This window comes from Prionailurus bengalensis, chromosome E3 (genome assembly GCF_016509475.1).
Source record: "Prionailurus bengalensis isolate Pbe53 chromosome E3, Fcat_Pben_1.1_paternal_pri, whole genome shotgun sequence".
NCBI classification, from domain to species: domain Eukaryota; kingdom Metazoa; phylum Chordata; class Mammalia; order Carnivora; family Felidae; genus Prionailurus; species Prionailurus bengalensis.
This window is the reverse complement of record NC_057357.1, coordinates 9,730,629-9,753,624: the sequence shown is the minus strand read 5'-3', so window position 1 is coordinate 9,753,624 and position 22,996 is coordinate 9,730,629. Positions and strand designations below refer to the sequence as shown.

The 22,996-nt window shown below is 52.8% G+C and overlaps 1 protein-coding gene across 2 annotated transcripts; it reads right to left on the bottom strand.

Moving 5' to 3' along the window:
• Positions 1–8,757: 8,757 nt before the first annotated feature.
• SSC4D (scavenger receptor cysteine rich family member with 4 domains) lies at positions 8,758–22,996 on the bottom strand. 2 transcript variants are annotated; one of them, XM_043559820.1, is made up of 11 exons: positions 22,682–22,996; positions 18,252–18,450; positions 16,693–16,728; positions 16,117–16,422; positions 15,334–15,411; positions 13,618–13,932; positions 12,387–12,464; positions 11,743–11,817; positions 11,316–11,627; positions 10,405–10,482; positions 8,758–9,782 (listed from the first exon to the last, which is right to left on the bottom strand). In XM_043559820.1, the coding sequence occupies exons 2-11, from the start codon at positions 18,415–18,417 to the stop codon at positions 9,466–9,468; spliced, it is 1,761 nt and encodes a 586-aa protein (XP_043415755.1). In that variant the 5' UTR covers positions 18,418–18,450; positions 22,682–22,996; the 3' UTR covers positions 8,758–9,465. The 2 variants fall into 2 exon arrangements, 1 of the variants encoding a protein (XP_043415755.1); XR_006294175.1 differs by having other exon boundaries at positions 9,673–9,782; positions 10,297–10,482.

The following is a 22,996-nucleotide window of genomic DNA, read 5'->3' as shown; positions in this document are numbered from 1 at the left end:
TAAATGTTCCCTCTTCCAGAAGGCTTCCCATAACGTCTACTAGGATTGAGGCCTTTTTCCACCTCTGAGCCCATAACACTTCTCCAAAGACCCACACCCTGGGGTCTTATACAAGGTCTAGGAATGTATATGCATTATATCCCTATAGATGGTCTCCTTTCTGGAGGCAGAGCCCACTCCCCGTTCATCTTTGCCTCCTACAGAGCCCAGCACAGTAGCAAGGGGTCAGGGTTCGAAGGATACATATTTGCCAGTCTTTGAACCTCAACGATGCATAATAATTACTGTCTTTAAACCTCAGTCTTTTCACTTGTAAAGTGAGGACAATAATCTTCACTTGCGAGTGTGGCCAGATGGATCAAATGAGATATTGCATGCGAAGTCCCCTGGCAAGCTGGAGGCCCTACACTCCTTGCAGCCATGGGCTGTTGCTAATGATATAGCAATCTCAGGGCCGGAGCTGGGCTCAGAGAGGCAGGGAGCAGGCGCCCCTCTGTCTGTAGCTTCCCCTGCCTGACGGTGTGGAGGGGTTCTCTGAGCCTGAAACAACCCAAATGTGGGCAGCCAGGCTGCAGGGGCAGGAGAGAAGCTGTGGGAACCCAGATACCCAGTTTCCAAGTCTGCCTTTAGCTCAAGGTGAGTGACCTTGGTCGGGGTAGTCCCTTTTCTGAGCATGAGGTTATCCATCTGCCAAGCGGGAATAGTAATTCCGGGCTGGCAGCAGAGAGGAGGCGAGGCCCCGGTGAGGGCTGCAATGCGTAGGAACCCCCACATCAATGTCCAAATACTGTGCACTTGTGGGGTCACAGAAGAGGAGTGCACCAACCCCTCTGCAGACATCACCTCTTGCCTTCTATCCTGACTGGGTCAGACAGCAGCCCCTTTCCCTGGCAGACTGGGCATTCATTTCTGGGCCAGAGTGGTGCTCAAATACTTGCTGAATGGGAGAATGAATGAATGAATGAATGAATAGGAACCCAGGAAGCATTAGAGCTCCCTTTAGACAGGTCAACAGCTCATCCTGTGCTCACTGTCTACCACTCCCACCAGAGTCCAACCACCCTCACCTCCCCTGCATTAATGCGGCAGTCTCTAGTCTCTCTACTTCTATATTATTACCCGACAAGCTCTCTCTTCTCCATAGGATGCCCAGGGTGATCTTTATAAAATTCAGATCTTATGTCTCTCCTCTGCTTATAAACCGCTAGTTAGCCAACTGGTACCCTCACGATAATCTCCATAATCTTTAATGAGCCTACAAGGCTCTCCTCCCTTCTAAACCCACCATCTCGGTTGAACCTCCATTCCAGCCATCTGATTTTCCTCCCACCCCAATAAGGCCAGCCTCCTTTTCCTCTTGTGAAAAGTAACTTTCCTCTCAAAGTTTTCCCTGGCCTCTCCCCCCAGTATAAATTAGGGGCCCCTGTAACCTGACCCTCACTTAACACTGTTCTTTCCCATTGCTATGCTCATCAGGCTTTGATGGAATCTTTGCTTCATCTCCCGCCTGGACTGTAAACTCTTGAAGAGCATAGACCTGGTTTGCCCTGCAATGGAGCTTTTCATCCCTGCCTGGCACAAGGAAGGGGCTCAGAATATCTGATGAGTAGCTGAGTGAGCTGGAAAAACAGACTGCAAGGAGTGTTTGAGAGTAAGCGCAAGCAGGAGCAGAGGCCAGGATGGGTGGCCGGAGAGAGGGGCAGAGCCAGCCTCCGAGACAGAGCATCTGGCCTTGACTATGAGTTTGAGAATCCACTAAGAGCCAGAGATCACCTTCCCAGCCTTGCCTGTATCACGAAAGCCCTGAGAGCCAACTCCAGAGACCACATGGGCCACATCCTCAGAGTATGACCCTGCGCCCCTCCCCGTCCCTTTGCTCGGGTGCCTCTAAGAGCGCGGCTGGTTGTTAGACTCTCAGTCTAGTGTGCATGTCTGGGAGTGTTCAAGGGTGCCCTTCTCTAATTTGTTCACTCAAAAACTGGCTTTACAGTTTTAACAAGCCTCTGTAGGTTAATCCTTCCCTCTGGAAACAAGAGTGGAGACCCCAGCCGGGCCCGAGTGGTGGGCCAGTCTTTTAAGCTGGGAAAGGCCTCACAGACTAGAAAATGTCGCCTGCACTCCAAGCTCCCGGCGGTCATTCCCCATCGTTCCTTCCCACGCCGCCGAGATAGGCTGCACCAGGGCTCCCTGGCCCAGGTTCCGGCCAGCCCCACCCGTCCAGTGGCCGGGGCCGAACACTCCCAAAAGCTCCAACGGGTGCGTCCGGGAGGGGCTATTTCCAGGGGAGGAGAGGGCGTCTCCTTTGCTTTAGGTTCGTCTCGACGGCACTTCGCAGCTTGCTGTGATTGGCTGTGCCGTTCCCAGGCTCTCCAATTGGGAGGCTAGCGCGGAGCCAGGGGTGGGGCTTCAGTTCCCACGCGGGACGGGCTCCTACTCGCTTTTTCTCTGTCCGCCACGCCCCGCCAGCGCCAGGGCGGTGACTCAGCTGGAAGGCGCGACCCGACTGGGCCGGAAAGGCCAAGCCGTGTGGCTCCCTCTCGGCCCCGCGGCACTGAGCACTGAGCGGGTGGGACTCGGGCAAGGATTTGTGGGTTGGGGTGGGAGTCCTTACATCTGATTCCCCGATCTTTCTATGTGATCCGGAGAAGCTCCAGAGCCTTCTCTGTAGTTTCCCTTTTCTGCAGTAGAGATAAGAATACTGGGAGATCTTGAGACAAGCTAGGACTAGCTAGTTAGTAGAAAGAGCGTGGGGCTTTTGGGAATTTACTCTGGTTGCAAATCCCTCCCCCTAGTTAACCAGTTGTGGGATCCTGGCCAATCGCCAAAGACTCGTGTGTAAAATCAGAGAAGGATTTTACCTTCATCCTCTGGTTGTGATGGTGAAAATAAGACAAAATGACATAGATACACAGAAGGCAGCAAAATTCCAATTAGGACAGCCAGCTTTGATGAGCAAAACAAAAAGGGCAGTTTTGGAAAGCTAGCCCTGAGGCTAGGCTTTGGATAAGATAGCTAGACAGTTCTGCATGAGAAATGAGCAAGAACCCAATTGAAGAGTGGGCAACGGCCTTGCATAGACATTTCTCCAAAGAAGATATATAAATAGCCAATAAGAACAAGGAAAGATACTCAACATAATTAGTCATTAAAAAGGTGTAGGGTGCCTGGCTGGCTCAGTCAGTGGAGCATGCGACACTTTTGTTTTTTAAGTTTTTTTTTTTTTTTTTTTTGAGAGAGACAGAGACAGCATGAGTGGAGGAGGAGCAGAGAGGGGGGAGAGAGAGAATCCCAAGCAGGCTCCACACTGTCAGCCCAGAGACTGATGCCAGGCTTGGCCCCACGAAATCGTGAGATCATGACGTGAGCTGAAACCAAGAGTCAGACACTTAACTGACTGAGCCACCCAGGTGCCCCCAAAAATGTTTAAAAAATAAAGACACAAATCAAAACCAGGAGGTACCGCTTCACAACCACTAGGCTGGCTAGAATTTCATTTGTTTTTGTCTTAGAATTTTTTTTTTTTTAATAGGGAGGGAATAACAAGTTAGCAAGGATGTGGAGTGTTGGAACCCAGGTCATTGCGGGTGGGAATGTAAGAGGCGCAACCAGTGTGGAAAAGTTTGGTGGTGCCTCAAAATGTCAAACAGGGAATTACCACATGACTCAGGAATTCCCTTCCTAGGTACGTACCCAAGAGAATTGAAAAGAAATTCTCAAATGGATACTTGTACGTCAATATTCACAGAGCATTATTCATAATTGCCAGAAGGTACAAACAGCCCGAGTATCCATCAACAGATGAATGGATAAACACAATTGGCTGAGTCCACACAAAGGAATATTATTCCACCAGAAAATGAATGACGTCCGGGGGACAAAACAGAAGAGACTCATAAATATGGAGAACAAACTGAGGGTTACTGGAGGGGTTGTGGGAGGGGGGATGGGCTAAATGGGTAAGGGGCACTAAGGAATCTACCCCTGAAAACATTGTTGCACTATATGCTAATTTGGATGTAAATTTAAAAAAATTAAAAATTAAATTAAAAGAAAATGAATGACGTCCTGATACATGCTATAACGCAGATGAACCTTGAAAACGTTATTTATTTTAAGTGATAGAAGCCAGACTAGAAAGGCCACCTATTTATTGCATGACTCCGCATCTATGAAATGTCTAGAATCGGCTAATCCACAGAGAAAGTAGATTAGTGGTTGCCAGGAGCTGGGGGAAGGGGAATGAAGAGTGATGGCTCATGGGCATAAGGGTTTTTTGGGAGGAGGGGTGATGAAATGTTCTGGAGTTAGGTGGTGGTGATGGTTGCACAACCCTGTGGATATACTCAAAAAACCACTGCACTGTGTACTTGAAAAGGGTGCGCTTTACAATAAGCAAATTTTATCTCGATGAAACTTATTTAAAAGAGAAAAAAAAAGCGCAATGACCAAAAGGCAGGAGTCAGAGGGTTTGCAAAACAGAGAGGAGAAAGAAAGAAGCATAGTAGGAGAAAGGGAGGGTTTCAGCACTGGCATAGGCCGTTAGGGCTAGAGTGGAGGAAATGAGTAAAAGTTATCTGGGCATGTGAATGTGTGGGGTGGTGTGTATGAATATAGAAGGGCTTTGTCAAAACAAAGTATCTGCTTCTCAATTTTCAGTTGGTGGTTCGGTCCTTGCTCCAAAGCATCAGCCAAGTGTGGTACAGGCACAGCCTGGAATTGGTGCAACCAGGAATGAAGGGCTTAGTGAACAGGAAAAAGGAGAGTCACGGTGGAGGCAAAAGCAGATGGAAGTTTCAGACATCAGCAAAAGTCAGGAGTGCTTGGCAGAATCTAAGCTCCTGAAGAATTCCTGAGGTTTCTGGTAGGGATGCTGGGTGTCCTACTGTAACAGGAGACACGTGGCTGGGTCCTTTTAAGTAAATTTTGAGAGGCAAGGTGCACTCAGCAAGTTGAAAGACATGGAAGATATGCAAGAGGCTGACATCTGGGGCACCTGTATCACTCATTTTCCAATGGGTTCCCATTGCCCTTGGAAAAAAAACTTCTCCCCACAGGCTAGAAAGCCCCAAGTGATCTCGCCCCCTACCACTTTTTCCTGACTCCTCTCTTAGCACGTTCCTCTTTGCTCCAATCATAGAGTGCCCTTCTCTCTGGCCCGTCTACAGCTCAGGCTAAATCCCCACTGAGGGATTTGGAATGTGTCTCCCCAAACCTTTTTGTGGCCAAAAGGTTCATGGCCACCTTCCTCTCATTACTGAGGCCCAACTCAAGCCTCACCTCCTTGGAGACCCTCCCTCACCACCCAGTCCCTAGCAGGACAGCCTGCTTTATGTTCTTTAGAGCACTTATCACTAGCTCAAATTCTTTCGACTATTTTTTTAAGTTATTTATTTTGAGAGAGAGAGAGAGAGAGAGAGAGAGAGAGAGAGAGCGCCTGTAGGCAAACCTGTGCATGAAGGGGGAGGGGCAAAGAGAGGAGAGAGAGAGAGAGTGAGAGAGAGAGAGAATCCCAAGTAGACTCTGTGCTCCACGCTGAGCCCAATGTGGGGCTCGATCTCACAACTGTGAGATCATGACCTGAGCCGAAATCAAGGGTCAGACACTTAACCGACTGAGCCACCCAGGCGCCTCTCTCTCAACTATTTATATGTTCAATGGCTTATCACTGGTCTTCTCCTCTTGAAGGTAATCCCTGTGCCACGCAGACAGGAAGCTGCTTTAGATTTCTTCTTGCTCTGGAGCCCCAGAGCACGGCACTGTGCTTGACCTAGCACACAGGTGCTCCAGAAATATTTGCTCATGTCCTCCATTCACCCAACAAATATTATTTGAGCAACTACTATGTGTAGTCCTGTGCATGAAGTTGGGCACGACAGCCCCAGCCGCAGCCCACAAAGGCCCCCTGAGCTAGGAGAGGAGACAGCCAAGTCAGCAGTCTCAGCAGGGGTGAGTGCTGTCCCCGGGGAGGTACAGGGTGCGATGTTGGCTGCTTCTAGTCCAGACCGAGAGGAGGTGGTATCAGAGAAGGCCTTCTGGAGAAAATGAAAGCTGAGACATGAGGCTAAAAAGAGTTGACTCAGGGGAAGGAGGGGAGAGGGTGACGCGTATCCCAGGCAGAGAGAACAGCATGTGCAGAGGCCCGGTGGGAAGAGAGCCCAGACATTAGAGGAATTGAAAGTAGTTCAGCCTGGTGAGATCCTGGCAGCAAGTGGCAAGAGATGATGCCGGAAACGCAGGCAGAGCCAGCCTGGACAGGACCTTGCAAACCGAGCTGAAGAGTTGAGGAAGAGCACTGGGGAGCCATGGGAGGGGTTTGAGCAGGGGAGCGGTACCATCGGGGTTGTAAACAGCTCACTGTTCTTGTGGCATGGGGAACAGGCTAGAGACAGGGAGACAGTGAAGAAGCCGTAGTAAGAAATGGGGGGGACGGAGAGAAGTGAACAGATTCCAGCAAGGTTTGGGAGATAGAATCAGTAACATTCGGTGACTAATTGGTTTTGGGGGGTGGAGATTGTTGGGGATAACACCCAGGTTCATGGCTTAAGCTAGTGGTTGGTAGTGCTACTTACCAAACAGGGAAACCCAGGTTTGTGTCGTTCTTGTTGTTTTGTTTTATTTTAGAGAGAAAGAGCATGAGTGCGTAAGTTGGGGAAAAGGGCACAGGGAGAGGGAGAGAGAATCTTAAGCAGGCTTCACGCTGAGTGTGGAGTATAACGCAGGGCCCAATCCTACGAACCATGAGATCATGGCCCGAGCGGAAACCAAGAGTCAGACGATTAACCAACTGAGCCACCAGGCGCCCCACTTACAAAGATTTGTTTCTCACTCACTCTAAGCCCATCTTGAGTCAACAGAGGCTTTGCTCCAGGTGGCCCTCACTCAGGGACACAGGTTGATGGGGCCTCCACTCTCTGGAACATCACTGGTCACCCTGAAGGAAGGAATGTGGCAAACTGTGCTCAGGTCCTTGAGGGCTCCTCTATGAGGGGTACTTCCATTCACATGTCATTGGCCAAAGCGTGTCACAGGGCCATGCTTCACTTTAAGAGGGCAGGGAAGTACAAGTCCACCGTGTGCCAGGAAGGGGAGTATTGGACATGTTGGTGACCAGTATTGAGGCATCAAAATCTTAGGCTTTAAGGGGACACCTGGTGGGCTTGGTGGGTAAAACATGTGACCCTTGATCTTGGAGTCATGAGTTCAAGCCCCACACTGGGTGTAGAGCTTACTTTAAAAAAATAGAGAAATCTTAGGTTTTGTCATGGGAAACTCTGAGAAACTTGGACAAATCAGTTTCCCTCCCTGAGCCTCAGTTTTCCCTGTCTGTAAAAGGGGGCGATGTTACTTCTCTTGCAGGGCTGCTATGAGGGTTAATGGGCAGAGCATTGGTACTGATGAAAGCACTTTGTTTAGATGCGAAAGAGGAATCCAGGGATGGGAAGCCGTAACACTTCTCAGGATGAAGGAGACACACACTTGGATGTGGGCGTGGCCGCAGTGGCTAAGTAGATCTGAGTGTGCTGCACTCAGATCTGGGGGCTACAGGCTGGCTGGTCCCTCTGCCCCGACTCCCTGAGTCCTTAAGTATTTTCATTCCTTTCGTTGCTCAGATCCTCATCCTTCCAATGACACTGTGGGTCTTGGAGCTCCCTAACAAATGGAGACAAAGCCATTACTGCCAAGCGCTGATGGACTTTGGAGCTCAAGTGTCTGCCTCACTCCTTGGCTGGGAGCCAGGACCCGGGTCTGGAGCCTGTGGGAGGCAGAATAATGCCCTCCCCCCAACCAAGATGTCTATGTCCTAATCCCTGGAGCTCCTGAACAGTGTTATTTTAAATGGCTAAAGGGATTTTGTAGATGTGGTTAAGTTAAGGACCTTGAGATGGGGGGAGTACCCTGGATTATCCAGGGTCTAATATAATCACAAGGGGTTTCAGAGGATGGAAGAGGGAGGCAGGAATGTCAGGAAAGGAGATGAGGCGGTGGAAGCAGAGGTCCAAGTGATACAATTGTTGGCTACAAGGAGGTCACGAGCAGGCATGGGAGGCAGGCAGCCTCTAGAAGCTGGAAAGGTAAGGAAACGGATTCTTCTTTAGACTCTCCTGAAAGAACAGCATCCTGCCGAGACCTTGACCTTCGCTCAGGGAGACCCATTTCAGACTAGCGACCCCCCAAAACTGTAGGATAATAAATTTGTGTTGTTTTAAGCCACTCAGTTTGTGATAATTTGGTACAGCAGCCATAGGAAACGAGAGAGCCTGTGTGCTGGACGTGGAGGGCAGAGGCTTGACCAGGACAGTTGCTAAACAGGCAGGTCACCTACCCTGGGGCTGAGAGCGGCTCTGGCAAGATCGCCCACTTCTTTCTGCCCCTGGAGCTCCAGGTGAGGTGCCCCAAGAGCAGCCCCCGGGGACGCCCCTGTGCTGCTTTGCTTTTATCTCCCTGCTTTTTCTTGAGTATTGCTCTAGTGCCTCTCCCACCTTGCAACGTGTCTTGGAGCAGACCCTTTCCTTCTGCAGGACTTAAGTTTCTCTATATGCAAAAGGCAAGCAGGGGTGGGCTTGGGGACCCTCCGGGGCCTTACAGGCCTCATACTGCGAGTCAGCACTTCCAAGACTGTGCGGGCCTGCTGAGAGCTCTCTGATGATGCTCTTGCACGGCCCTCCATCCCCGAGCCGGTTTCCTCCAGAGAGTTCTAACCAGTCTTTGCTGCTGCCACAAATGATACACTTGTGCCTGCAAGTAAAAAGACAGGGGTGGAGGGCGGGGGGGACAATGCTTTATTGACTTGGCACCTATAAACAGGTGGCTACAGGCCCCCAGGGTTCTTCGCTACTGCAAAGTGGAGGCTCTGTGGTGGGGGCAGCATAAATCAGAGATGTTGGTTCCAGCTGCAGGGAGGGGCCGCTGTCCCTGCTTTGGCCCCTCCAGTCCCCTTGTCCAGCCAAGCACCATCTGAGTCTGGGCCCTCACGGAGAAGGCCAGGGCAACGACCCAGGTTCTTCTGCAGCCACAGGCAGTCTAAGGTAAGAGCTGTGGGTCTCTCCTGCCTTCCCTCTTCTTGGGGCTCCCAATATGGGTTGGGGAGAGGGGGGATACTCCATTTATAGAGAGCCCCTGAGCCTCCTGGACCAGGGTCCAGGAAGGCAGGGTCAGGTGTTGTAACAGGAGCCCCACCGAAGAAAACAGTTATGAGTCATTCCCTTCCCCCCATTTTATATTCTGGCTGAGCCGCAAGTGGGAACTCTTATTGAATTGGGCCCACAATAATTGGTGACAGGTGATGTCACCTGGGTAGAGCCAGGCTCCCCCATGCAGGACCACACTCTCTGAATAGCCTCTCTCCCAGGCAAGAGGAGGGAAGGGCAGAGTGAACTGAAGTTGTCAGAGGAGGAGGGCTTCCTGGAGGAAGAGGGGCAGGCCACAGCAGGCTCCCAGAAGAGATGGTCTGCAGAATGGGCTGGGTCACAATGGCTGGCACAGGACACTGGCGTCTTCACTGTGGTCACAGTTGTGGGCATCCCAGCGGATGTGAGAGCAGAGCAGAAGGGCACTCTCGTCCCCACGGCACTTGACATTGTCCAGGAGGATAGGGCCTCGGCCCGGGCCGAAGTGGGCCTCGCCGGGGGCTGCCAGGGCCTGGCCACAGCCCAGCTGGTGGCACAGGACAGTGGCTGCCCGCAGGTCCCAAGCGTCATCGCAAACAGTGCCCCACCGTTGCCCTAGGAAGAGTTCTACGCGCCCCTCACATTGGTGGGCTCCATTGGCCAGACGCAGGTGCCCTGTGGAGAGACAAGGCCCAGGGCTGGAAGGGGCTGGCCCATGCCAGGCCTTGGAAGGGGTAGACAGAAAAGGCAAAGGGTAGTGATGTCAGACACAGCATTGCTCTGGGGGCCGATGGACAAGGGCAGATAAATCAGGTTAAAATAAGCTGGGTGGCAGTCTAGACTCAGTCTCTGGACTGGAAGAATGTGTACGAGCCTTTGTGGGGTGCTGTGTCCCTGCTGAGTGCTTCATGTCTGCTCTTTCCTTAGTCCTCTGTTCATAACCCCAGACCCTCAGCCCCAGTGCCACTCTCTGGAGACTGTGCTTGTGTCCCCTGGAGGTTATCATCTCCCCTCACCCACAGGCTTAAAATTGAATTCTTTCCTTTCATCTCTTCAGGAAGGAGCCCCTTATTTTGATCCCATCTCTAGAAATCTCTAAGATTGCTCCCTTAAAATCCACCTCCCTCTTCTGGATACCATACCCTTATTAACGAGAACAGAGACTAACACAAAACAAAGGTTCTCAAACCTGGTACAAATCTGCTGAGCTGTGTAACCTCAGGCTGTGATCTCCCCCAGTTCTGGTCCTTCCGATCCTAACGCCTCTACTTCCATCTTTGGGGCTGTGGGCACCTACCGTCCCTGGGCCGAGGAGTGGGCGCCCGGGTGGTCTCAGAACCATCCTGCTGGACTTGAAGTCCTAGCTCCTCTGGGCCTGGCTCAGCAAGGACAAAGAAAAAGAGGTGGCTGTCACATTAGGGAACATGTTCCTTGAGGCCAGGTTACCGTCTACCCTCCCAAGGGGAGCCTGATTAAGGGACAGGGAGGGCCTCACAGGACCCTGAAGGAGAACTGCTTTCTGCCACTTGGATCAGAAATGGGGTTGTGATTCTTTCACCCTGGAAACCAAAGCAGGACCCTTTGTAGCTACCCCTTTGCGGCCAAGGCTCCTAGGCCAAGGGCACCAAAGGAGGGTGAAGATCGCATTTCCCACACCAATCAATAAACAGGAGCATTTTAAAATAGGTCAGACTCTACAAACACCCCTTTCCATTGATTCTCAAAGGTCAGACGCTTGCTCCCCGAAAGCTGATCAACTCTGCTTCCTAGAGCTTTGCGGGTCCTTGATTCAGCAGATAGAAAGAGACCCTGCCCCTCCCTTCACACAGATTTCCAGACTTTGTCCCTAGCTTTCCGCCTCTCGCCCTCCCCTCACTGCCGCAGCGGGCGCGCCCGCCCCAAGCCCTACCCCCCTCTCACTGCAGAGGGCGCTCCCTTCCCGGCTCCGCCCATGCTGCGCAGCCGCAGAGCGCGTCTATGGTCGGGCTCCGCCTCTCTGCGGAGTGCGCGTCCTCTCCAGCCCCTCTCACGCTGCAGTGCCGCAGAGAGCCCTCACGCACGGCCCCGCCCATTTCTCAGAGGCAGCCTTACCCCGCCTCCGCCGCAGTACGCGTCTGCGCGCGGCCCCGCCCATTCCCGGGAGGCCGTGCTGCGCGGCCCCGCCCGCGCGGCAGTGCGCGCCTCTGCGCGGTCCCGCCGCCACCTCACCTGAGCAGAGCGCGCCGGCATCTTCGTGGTGGCCGCAGTTGTGCTGGCCCCAGCCCAGGTGGAAGCAGTCGCTCAGGTGGGCCTCCGTCCCGGCGCAGCCCACGTTGTCCAGCAGCACGGGGCCGCGCCCGTAGCCGAAGTGGCCGAGGCCCGTGGCGCCCAACGCAGGCCCGCAGCCCGCCTCGCGGCAGGCCACACGCGCGTCCGCGAAGTCCCAGTCATCGTCGCACACGGTGCCCCAGCCCCCGGCGTACATGACCTCCACGCGGCCGCGGCACGGGCCCGGACCGCCCACCAGCCGCAGCCGCCCGCCTGCGGGGCGCACAGGCCCGTGGCCATAGGGGCTGGGCTGGGGCCGCTGGCTCCGGGACAGAGCCCCGGTCCTACCCCTCTCCCACCCCCACAGAACCCTGGCTCTGCCACTTACTTTTCTTCCCCGCGACCCAGGTGGCTGTGGTGAACAGTGCCATCTCCCTGGAAGGCAGGGCACCAACGCCTGTAGCTGCAGAGACAGGGCCTCTAGAGCATGTGAAGGGGACGAGGAGGCCTTCCGGCCTACAACAGGGCACAGCGATGCCTACGAGCCCCCAGCTGTACCACACCTGCACCCCACACTCAGCCTCAATCCTAGTGTCGCCGTGTAGTCCGGTGTGGTCCTCAGGAAACTTGATTGGAATGAACCGAATCCTGTTTCCAGGCATTATTCTAATTTGAATCTCAATGATAGTTCCAGACGGGATTCCCAATGTGCTTCTAGCCTTCATTCAACCTTTAGCTCAACCCTCTCACAAGGTCTCTCGATTTCCAACCTCAGCACCCACCCAAATTGTACCTCAGAGCTTTGAAGAAATCTCTTACTGTCTCCTCCCACCTTGCTGAACTTTTCAGAGCTCTGGATTTCATCCTTGCTCCATCTGCTCGTGATTCTCTCGCCCACCTCTTTACCATCGGGCGGAAAGTCCTGGTTGGCTAGCCAGGGCCGCCTTCCAGTAGAGCCAGAACAGCCTTTCTATTTCCCAGCCCTGTCTGCCTTGTCCCTACCATTCCAGCCCAGAAGGCTGGGCTCCTTACCTTCTGGCTCTGTGTGCCCGGCCCAGTCCTCTCTTGTGGCCAAGGGTGGTAGTGCGGTGAGAGTCGGGGGGCCCAGGACTAGAGCAGGAGAGAAGGGAGCAGGGTCAGAGGCCAAGGTTTTGGTTCCGGGTCAGCCTTGCGCCGTCAGGGGAGGATGGGAGGGTCTCCGTGGAGAGCACAACAGATTTTACTCCCAAGCTGGGGTGGGGGCGGGGATCTGTCTTACTTGACAGTGTTTGTAATTTACTTTTGGTGCACAGGTGTCCACATTGCAGTTTATAAAGGGCTTTGACACACATGCTTTCGTTTCTCTCCAGTGTTTTCAGAAGCCCAGTGTGTGTCCAAGATGGAGAGACAGAGAAGGCCTTACCCACCAGGGAGGGCCATGCACAGTCCTGAGGGGCTTACAGCACAAGACTCATCCCCATCTGCAGATAAAACGGGACTAGAAAGGGCAAGAGTCATGCTGGAGACTGTGCAGCAAGGTTAGCTGTGGCTTTGCCAGGACTCACTATGTGACCACGGGTAAGGCTCTGCCTCACTGGGCCTCAGCTTTCCCATCTGTAAACCAGGAATAATGGCCCCTGGTGTGCTGTGAGGCAGAGCAAACAATTTATATGCTATAGAGTGGAGTCCATCTGTGAAGTGCCATTACTGGCCCTATTATTCCTATTTGCTCAGGAAAAATCTCAAAATGGGAGAGGGACCAGGTGGGTGAACACACTATTGTGGTTACAGATTACAAAGGATTACAGACGGCTATGCTTGGTAATTCTGGGGGCATACCTGGGCTACAGTGAGAGAATTCTGGAGTAGCTCTGGGGTAATTCTAGAGTACTATTACTTTACTCTGGAGTATTCCATGAAGAGCACTTAGAAATTGCTAGAAAATTCCGGAGGCTTTCTTGGGGTACTGCTAAATAATTCTGGAGTATTGGTGGCACAATACCGTGAAACCTACCACAAAGAGTACTGGGACTTTCAGAGGCACTTCTAGAGCAGTACTGAGCAGTACTGAGACGTTAAAAGTAATTTTGGGGCCTTCCCGGAGAGCACTAGGGTGCATGGGGGGCGGGGGGGAGCCACCAAGCCCCGCTCCGCCTCCGCCTCCGCCTCCGCCTCCGCCTCCGCCTCCGCCTCCGCCTCCGCCTCCGCCTCCGCCTCCGCCTCCGCTCGCGTCAGGACGGGGCCCCGCCCCGGTCCCCGCCCAGCCCCGCCCCCGAGCCCGCACCTGCGCAGAGCGCGCCGGCGTCCTCGTGGTGGCCGCAGTTGTGCACACCCCAGCCCAGGCTTAGGCAGGCTGCCAGGCGGGGCTCGCTGCCTTCGCAGTGCACGTTGTCCAGAAGGATGTGCCCCGTGCCATAACCGAAGAAGGCGTTGGTGGTGGCGGCCAGGGCCGCCCCACAGCCCAGTTGGCGGCAGACCACAGCAGCATCCGGCAGCCCCCAGTCGTCGTCGCAGACCGTGCCCCACAGGCCACCATGAAGGATCTCGACTCTACCCTGACACGGGCCCACGCCCCCAACCAGGCGCACGCTGCCCTCACCTGGTGGGGGGGTGGGCCGGGAGCATTTCCCACAGGGCTGTGCCTCCCCCACCAACAGTGCACCCAATCCAGTGCTTCCCCAATGCCTCAGGCCCTCCACGTACCCACAGTGCATGGGGCCCCAGCACCTAAAACCGAGGAGAAGCTTCTCACCCAATTACCCGAAGGCACTTCCTCCTCACGGTCCCAGATTGGGGGAGGTTTGTGGGATCAGGACAAACTGGCTTTGGGTCATTTTCTGCCTCAAACCAACCTTCCTGGTACCGGTCCACACTCTGCTGTTTCCTCACTTACTCCTGCAGTGAAAGGAACCTCACCTTTCCAGGTGCATTGCCAACAATTCTTCCTCTAGGAAGCCCTCCCATATCTCTAGTAGGTGAGACCCTCTTCCTCCTCTGGGCTTCCTTGCTTATTTAATCTGTCCCTCTTTGGGGGCACTTTTCATTTTCTCGTTCTCAGTCATTAGCCATATTTCTGTACATATCTGAGTTTCCCATTGGATTAAGCTCCGGTCCTCACCTCTTTAGCAACTTGTGCTGTTTTTTAAGTTTATTTTGAGAGAGAGAGAGAGAGAGGGAGAGAGAGAGTGTGTGTGTGTGTGTGTGTGTGTGTGTGTGTGTATGCGGGAGGAGTGCAGAGAGAGAGAATCCCAAGCAGGTTCTGCACCAGGAGCACGGAGCCTGACACAGGGCTCAAACTCACAGTGAGGTCATGACCTGAGCCAAAACCAAGAGTCTTATGTGTAAATAATCAAGCCATCCAGGTGCCCTCAGCTGACTATTTTTTTTTAAGTTTATTTATTTTGAGAGAAATAGCATGCAAGAGAGAGGAGCAGGAGAGAGGGAGAGACAGAATCCCAAGTAGGCTCTGCACTGTCAGCACAGAGCCCAACACTGGGCTGGAACCCACAAACCATGAGATCATGACGTGAGCCAAAATCAAGAGTTGGACCCTTAACTGATCGAGCCACCCAGGTGCCCCTGTGCTGACTTTTTTTAAAAATATATTTTCTAATATTTACTTTTGAAAGAGAGAAAGAGAGACAGAGAGGCAGAGTGTGAGTGGGGGAGGGGCCAAGAGAGAGGGAGGCACAGAACCCCAAGCAGGCTCCAGGCTCGGAGCTGTCTGCACAGCCGGACGTGGGGCTCGAACTCACAAACCGTGAGATCATGACCTGAGCTGAAGTCAGTCGGAGCCCCTGTGCTATTTTTAATCATCCCACAGGAATGCCTCCTCTTTCCCTAGCCAGACTGTGAGCAGCCAAGGGGCAGGATGGGAAGGGAATGTCCCAGCTCACCCATCGGTAATCCCTCTCTTCCCACCATCAAAGGTAAGGGTGGCAGACTCCTCTCGGGGTCCTTCTCCTATGACCCAGGTGGTCCCCATGTTGCCCCTACTTACCTTTCCCATTCTGGGGAGTTGTAGGGGGCGCCCTACTGGTTAACACTTTCCTTGTTGGGGGCTGCGTGGGCAAGAATTCTGGGAAGGAAGCAGGGTGGAAGGGAGGAGGATACATGGATCTTTCTGTTCTTCATCCTCACACCGGATGTGTGAGCGGCAGGGCATGGACCCCTAAGGTACCTGCCATAAGGCCTCTGGCCACACAAAGGGTCAAAGCCAGGAACCCTGGGGTATGAGAGGAGAAGGGGCCCCCTGAGTCCAGAAAGCAGTAGCTTCAGACAAGTTCTTTGTGTTCTTAGAGCAACATTACGTTACTTGAGAACTTATTAGAAATGCAAATTCCCAGGCCCCACCCCAGACCTGCAGAATCAGAAACTCTGGGATGGGGCCACCGTCTGTATTTTATTTAATGAGCCCACCAGGCGATTTTCTTGAAAACTAGAACCAATACTCTCAAGGTCAACGCCTCTCAGAGATGTCTGCTGCAGCTCCACACCAAACGGACCTCACTGCCAGTGTTGACCCCAATTGTTTGATTGTCAAAATGGGGAGAGAGCTTGGCTGGAACCATCAAGGCCCCACATAGAAGCAATAATGCTGGTTTTCCTTCAGCCAGGATCGCACAATGAGGCAGAAGGGCCGCTGGGACCCTGACAACGAGGCCGGGGCTCCTCCCCCACACCGTGCAATGCCACCTCTGGACTGTTCTTCTGCCATGCCAGTCCCTTCATTCATCCATACAACCCTGCTGCCCGCCCTCCCGGGTCACAGGTCTCTGCTTACCATCGCACAGGACAGCCACATCTTCGTAGTGGAAGCAGTTGTGGACGCCCCAGCCTCGGCTGCCGCACTGGCTCAGCGCAGCTTCCTGCCCGCCACACTCCACGTTGTCCAGCAGGATGGGGCCTCGGCCTTGGCCGAAGGCGAGGGGCCGCGGCACGGGCAGTGCCAGGCCGCAGCCCAGCTGTCGACACACCACGTTGGCATCCACCACATCCCAGTCATCGTCACAGACGCTGCCCCAGGAGCCGCCGTGCAAGACCTCCAGGCGCCCCCGGCAGCGGCTCGGGCCCCCCACCAGCCTCAGCTCTGTGGAGAGGGTTGGGCTGGCACCAGGGGGATTGCTGGGCCTGATGTGCAGGACGCCCACCTTGCTGCGAAGCCGTGGGAGCCTTACAGTCAGTCCCTTCCGGGCCTTATTTCTCCCTCTCTGTAAAATGGGGAGACTAGCACAATCTCTTTGGGGGCATCTAGAGTTACGGAGGGCTGGTTAGTTGTCATTCCCTGAGGCCTTCCATCTGCTCATCTGGGTACCTGGGGGCAGGGCAGGGTATGGGCAGGAGGGGCCGGGGCACCTACCTGGAAAGGGCAGTGGGGTGGGCTGTAGGGCGCTGGCTGAAACAGAATGAGAAAAAGCATTGGTCCCTCTGCCCCCTCCCTTGGCCACAGGGCCCTGGGAACAGCCTCCTTTCCCCCCATGATCCTTACCATCATCCCCCTCCTCTTCACTTTCCCTGCCTGAAACGGGTCTGTCTGCTTCTCCCCCTCCGCTGTGAAGTGCCTCAAAGACTCCCCATTTCCTGCAGGAGTCCCAGATCCTGAGCTTTCTCTACAAAGCCTTTTAGCCAGCTTCCCCTCACTTCTTTTTTTATTTTTTGAAATATTTTATTTTTAAGTAATTTTTTTTAAAGTAGTCTTTACAGCCAGCGTGGGGCTGGAACTCACAACCCCAAAATCAGGAGTTGCACGCTCCACCCGCTGAGCCAGCCAGGAGTCCCGCCTTCCTTTACTTCTTAATTTCCCATCAGTCTTGTCTCTGGGTCTTTAACCCTGCAGTCTCGTCTACTTGAACAGTTCTGCTCGTTAGAACCTGCAGATCCTTCTAGATTAGCTCAGAGTCCCTGTCCCTGGAGAGCCTTCCTGGAGCCTTCAGCTAGAAATGCGGTTTCCTCTCAATCTCTGGACACAGTCTCCAAGCCTTCTTGGGCCTTCTGCCTGGTGATGTGGCTCTGCCTGTCTGTGTGTTTCCTGGTATTACTCAGCAGACGGTCAGTAGCTCTGTCTTAAGTGTGCCAATTGGCTTTGGGATTTATTAGGATATCCCCCCAAAGATTTACCTATACAAGGCCTTCTGCTTCAGCTCTCATTATGTGTAAGTCAGGCACTGTGCCCATTGCTTTATGTGGCCTGGCTAACTTAACCAGTGGGACGCATAAGGTAGGTAGGAGTTCGCACACGAGGAAACTTCTGGTTTAGAGAAGTGAGGCCACTTGCTCAAGGCCACACAGAGAACAAAGAATAGAGCCGAGATTCCTACCCAAATAGCCACACACTCTTCTTCAGCACACAATTCTGGGCACATGGCCTGGGGCGGGGTGGGGGGAGGTGGTAGGAAACAGGGAAACTGGCCCAGCGTGGGAAATTGACAAGCCCATAAAAGCCCCTCACTTGTGCGCAGGGTGTGACGGTTCTCAGGCACCTTCATGTGCCTCCAGGCGCCTCATAGAATCCTTAGGACAATGCTCTGAGGTGTGTACTGGTGTGCCCATTTTACAGATGAAGAAACTGAGACTCGGTTGCTTCTTTCTCAAGTTAGCATGGCCCCTCGGTCATTTGGTTCTATGTATTCCACCAGCTGCCTTTCCAACAGCCATTGGTGAGCCCACTCCTTTCCCTCCTTCCCTATTTCCGGTGTCCCCTAACCGCCCAGACCCTGTTTACATCGAGCCCTCACCTCCAGCACCGAGCCCTCCACTTCCCCAACTCAGACAGACCCTTAGATTTCATCAACCCTAAACAAATGTCAGAGCTGAAAAGAACTTTGGAAACAATCTCATTCACAAACCATAATTTTACAGCTGGGAAAACCAAGAGCCAGACAAGGGAAGGGTCCGGGGTTGAGGGGGGAGGGCACTCACCCAGCGGCAAAAGGAGGAGGAAGGACAGGGCTGGGGGGAGGCGTGAAGAGCCAGTGCTCCAGTCTCCCAGCCCCCGCCCCCTGCTCTTCTCTGCTGGCTGGGGACCAATTCGCATCTCTGCTTCCTCGTGCATCCAGCCAGTGGATGGCCTTTCAGATGGTCCCATCAAGGGGTGGTGGAGAAGTCACAGCTGGAACATCTGGAAATAAAGATCCTAAGTCACTTCCTCCAGCTGGAAGGGGCTCAGCGAGAGCCTCAGGGGGATGTGACATTTCCGCTTGGATTCGGCATTCTGAGTGGAGGCGGAGGTGGAGGCGGCGGGGGCAACAGCTGGGCTCTCTGAGCGTAGAGCACAAGACTTAGGTCTGGCTGGAGCAGAGGGTGTGTGGGAGCCACGGCAGGAGACAAAGTTGGACTGCTGCCTGGTTCCAAAGCATCACAGGCCCGGAGTCTGTGCCGAGGGCTCAGGGTTTATCCTCCAGGGCACCGTATCCCAAAGCCTGGTGCTGGTGCCACTGGTGGTAATCCACATAATTTTAGTGGGAGATGAAAGGATGTCTACTATTGTCTTCTTTCTTTCTCTATTGAGAGAGGGGAGGGGAGGGGTAGAGAGAGAGGGAGAGAGAGAATCCCAAGCAGGCTCTGCACTGTCAGCGTGGAGCCTGGTGCAGGGCTTGAACCCACGAACCTCGAAACCCTGATCTGAGCCAAGATCATGTTCTGAGCCAAAATCATGACATGGGCTGAAATCAAGAGTCAGACGCCTAACCGACTGAGCCACCAGGCACCCCTATTTTCTTTCTTTCTTTCTTTCTTTCTTTTTTTTTTTTTACAATGCTTTCTGTTTATAGTAAAGGATTCTGGTTTTCCATTTATTTGGAGCATTATAAAGTTTATTTTTATTTATTTATTTTCTTTACATTTTATTTATTTTTGATAGAGAGACACAGAGCATGAGCAGGGGAGTGGCAGAAAGAGAGGGAGACACAGAATCCGAAGCAGGCTCCAGGCTCCGAGCTGGCAGCACAGAGCCCGACGCGGGGCTCGAACTCACAAACCGAGATCATGACCTGAGCCAAAGACCAACGCTCAACCAATTGAGCCACCCAGGCACTCCTATAAAGTTTATTTATTTATTTATTTATTTATTTATTAAAAAAAATTTTTTTTTCAACGTTTATTTATTTTTGGGACAGAGAGAGACAGAGCATGAACGGGGGAGGGGCAGAGAGAGAGGGAGACACAGAATCGGAAACAGGCTCCAGGCTCTGAGCCATCAGCCCAGTGCCCGACGCGGGGCTCGAACTCACGGACCGCAAGATCGTGACCTGGCTGAAGTCGGACGCTCAACCGACTGCGCCACCCAGGCGCCCCTATAAAGTTTATTTTTAAAGTTAATTTAAATCAGGGGCACCTGGATGGCTCAGTTGGTTAAATGTCTAACTCTTGATTTTGGCTCAGGTCATGATCTCACAGTTCATGGGATTCTCTCTCTCCCTCTCTCTGCTGTGCCCTCTCTCTGTCTAAAATAAATAAAATAACATTTTTTTTAAAAAATGTTAATACAAATCAGAAGCAATGAGGGCACCTGAGCTTGGGTGGCTCAGTCGTTAAGCATCTGACTTTGGCTCAGGTCATGATCTCACAGTTGGGGAGTTCGAGTCCGGCATCAGGTTAGCTCATCCCTGCTTTGGGTAAGCACAAGCCCACTTCAAGTGAGCCCCGCTTCTCTCCGTCTCTCTCTCTCTCTCTCTCTCTCTCTCTCTCTCTCTGTCCCTCCTGGGATTTGTCTCTCTCTCTGTTCTTCACTCACTTGCACTCCCCTCCCCGCAAAATAAATAAATCAGAAGAAAAGAATCAATTTAAGGAAAAAAAAAAAAAAAACAGTCAAGGAAGTATGGTTCCCATGACTCTCAAATATGCCAAAATGGTGAAGGGCTGGGAGAATAGGTGACATTTGAGAGGCTCTGCCCTCTTGGGGTGGGAAGGCCTTGAAGATTATTTTTTAACGTTTATTTATTTTTGAGACAGAGAGAGACAGAGCATGAACGGGGGAGGGGCAGAGAGAGAGGGAGACACAGAATCCGAAGCAGGCTCCAGGTTCTGAGCTGTCAGCACAGAGCCCGATGCCGGGATCGAACTCACGGACCGTGAGATCGTGACCTGAGCTGAAGTCGGGCGCTTAACCGACTGAGCCACCCAGGCACCCCGAAGATTATTTTTTAAATTTTGGATTGAGAGGCACCTGGGTGGCTCAGTCAGGTTAGCACCTGGCTCTTGGTTTCAGCTCAGGTCTTGATCTTGTCATGATCTCACGGTTTGTGAGTTTGAACCTTGCATCGGATTCTGCTTGGGATTCTCTCTCCCTCTCCCTCTACTCCTCCCCTGCTCTCTCTCTCTCTCTGTCTGATGTGCTCTCTCTCTCTCTCTCAAAATAAATAAATAAACCTAAAACATGTATTTTGGATTGAGTAGGGGTGCCTGGCTGGCTTGGTCAGAAGAGTATGTGACTTTTTTTTTTTTTTAATGTTTATTTATTTATTAAAAAAAATTTTTTTTTCAACGTTTTTATTTATTTTTGGGACAGAGAGAGACAGAGCGTGAACGGGGGAGGGTCAGAGAGAGAGGGAGACCCAGAATTGGAAACAGGCTCCAGGCTCTGAGCCATCAGCCCAGAGCCTGGCACGGGGCTCGAACTCACGGACCGCGAGATCGTGACCTGGCTGAAGTTGGACGCTTAACCGACTACGCCACCCAGGTGCCCCTGTTTATTTATTTTTAAGAGAGACAGAGACAGAGTGTGAGCAGAGGCAAGGGAGGGGCAGAGAGAGAGGGAGACACAGAATCCGAAGCAAACTCCAGGCTCCAAGCTGTCAGCACAGAGCCCGCCACGGGCTCGAACTCACAAACCTGAGCTGAAGTCGGACACTTAACCCGACTGAGCCTCCCAGGTGCCCCAAGAGCATGCGACATTTAATCTCAGCGTTGTGAGTTTGAGCCCCACGTTGGGTGTAGAGATTCCTTAAAAATAAACAAATTTTGGAGTGAGGTATACAAGCCCCATCATGTGTAAATCCTACGCATGCAACTCAGTGAACATTTGCACCATGTATGCACGTCCCAGTAAGACCCTATGTCCCCTTTCCTGGCAGACCTCCAGCAAGAGGCCGATACAGCGCATGGACAGTGATGCGACGGCTGGGGGGAGATAGGGGCCTGGTTTAAAGGATGGGTCTGTTTGGGCTACATTGAGAGGGAGATACCTCCCGGCAGGAGACCCCTGCCATCTCCCCCTGGCTTGGCCTCCGTCCGGGTATACAAACAGTCTGGTTGGGGAGAGATTGAAAACCTATCTGGATGTGGACACAGGGTTTTCAATACTCCATTCATGGGGCCCAGAACAGCCCCCAGTGGAATAATCAGCTTTTGTATTCCCTCTGCCTGACCCGGGACAGCTGGGAGATGGGGACTGAGGACTCCAAGGAGGCGTAGTCACGGGCCTGTCTTTGCTGAGGGACTCCATAGTGATCTGGGCCTGCCCCTGCTTCACCCCTGGGACCCTTGGTGGAAATGAGACTTAACTGTTCCCTGCCCTCCGGGAACTGTGACTCTCTGAAGCTCTCACACTCCCTCCTTTTGTGTGTTATTAGTGCATCTTCTGCCTTTACAGGGCGGGCCAGGCAGCACAGCACAGTGGTCAGAAGCATCAGTTCCACCACCAACCAGCTTTGTGATCTCACCTCACTAAGCCTCACTATTGTAATCTGTAAAATCGGGTTAGTAATATACTTAGCTCTGACGATTGTGGCTAGGTCAAAGGAGCTAAAGTTTTGGGTTTTTGTTTTTTTTTCCTAAATGTTTACCTATTTTTGAGAGACAGCACAGCAGGGGAGGGGCAGAGAGAGAGGGAGACAGAGGATCTGAAGCTGGCTCTGTGCGGACAGCAGAGTGCCCAACACAGGGCTCAAACTCCCAAATCGTGAGATCATGACCTGAGCCAAAATTGGAGGCTTAACCTACTGAGCCACGCAGGTGCCCCTAAAGAGCTAAAGTTTATAGAAGGTTTAGCCCAGTGCCTGACCCACCGTATGTGTGGGAGCTACTGCTATTGTTACTACTATCTGTGGACCTTTTTTGGGGCAAGTGCCAGATCTTGTTCAATGGCACCATCTGGCACAGGGTGGACACTCAGGAAATGTTTGTTGAATGACTGAATGACTGAATGAATGAAGTTTAGGGCTGCAGAATCATAGAATGAAGCAGTCAGAGGGGCCCGGGATATCATCAAGGGCAATTCCACATCCAACCAGTAGAAAACTTGTCATCCTCCCTCTCTCCCTCTCTCTCTCTCTCTCTCTCTCTCTCTCTCTCTCTCACACACACACACACACACACACACACACACTCTAGCAGAAGTGAAGTATTCATACCTGGGTGAATGTTCTGGGCTCTTTCTGTCCCTTCTTCCACGGTCAATCCAAGGTTAAATCTCAAATCACTTTTTCTGCCCCCAGTAGTTTAGGAGGGGGAAGAATCCCCCAAATGCAAATCAGCACAGTCCTTTCTTCTTTCCTTTCCAAAGCTGGAAGATAAGCTGAGGCCAAGTCCCCGTCCATGGAGCTCACTCGTGGCCCCAGCCTGTCCCCACCAGACCTCAGGGGCAGAGGGAGGGAGGCAAAGGGAGAGTGGAGGTGACCCGCACAGTCTGGAGCAGCCCCAGAGAAGGGGCACCCAGGCAGAGGAGG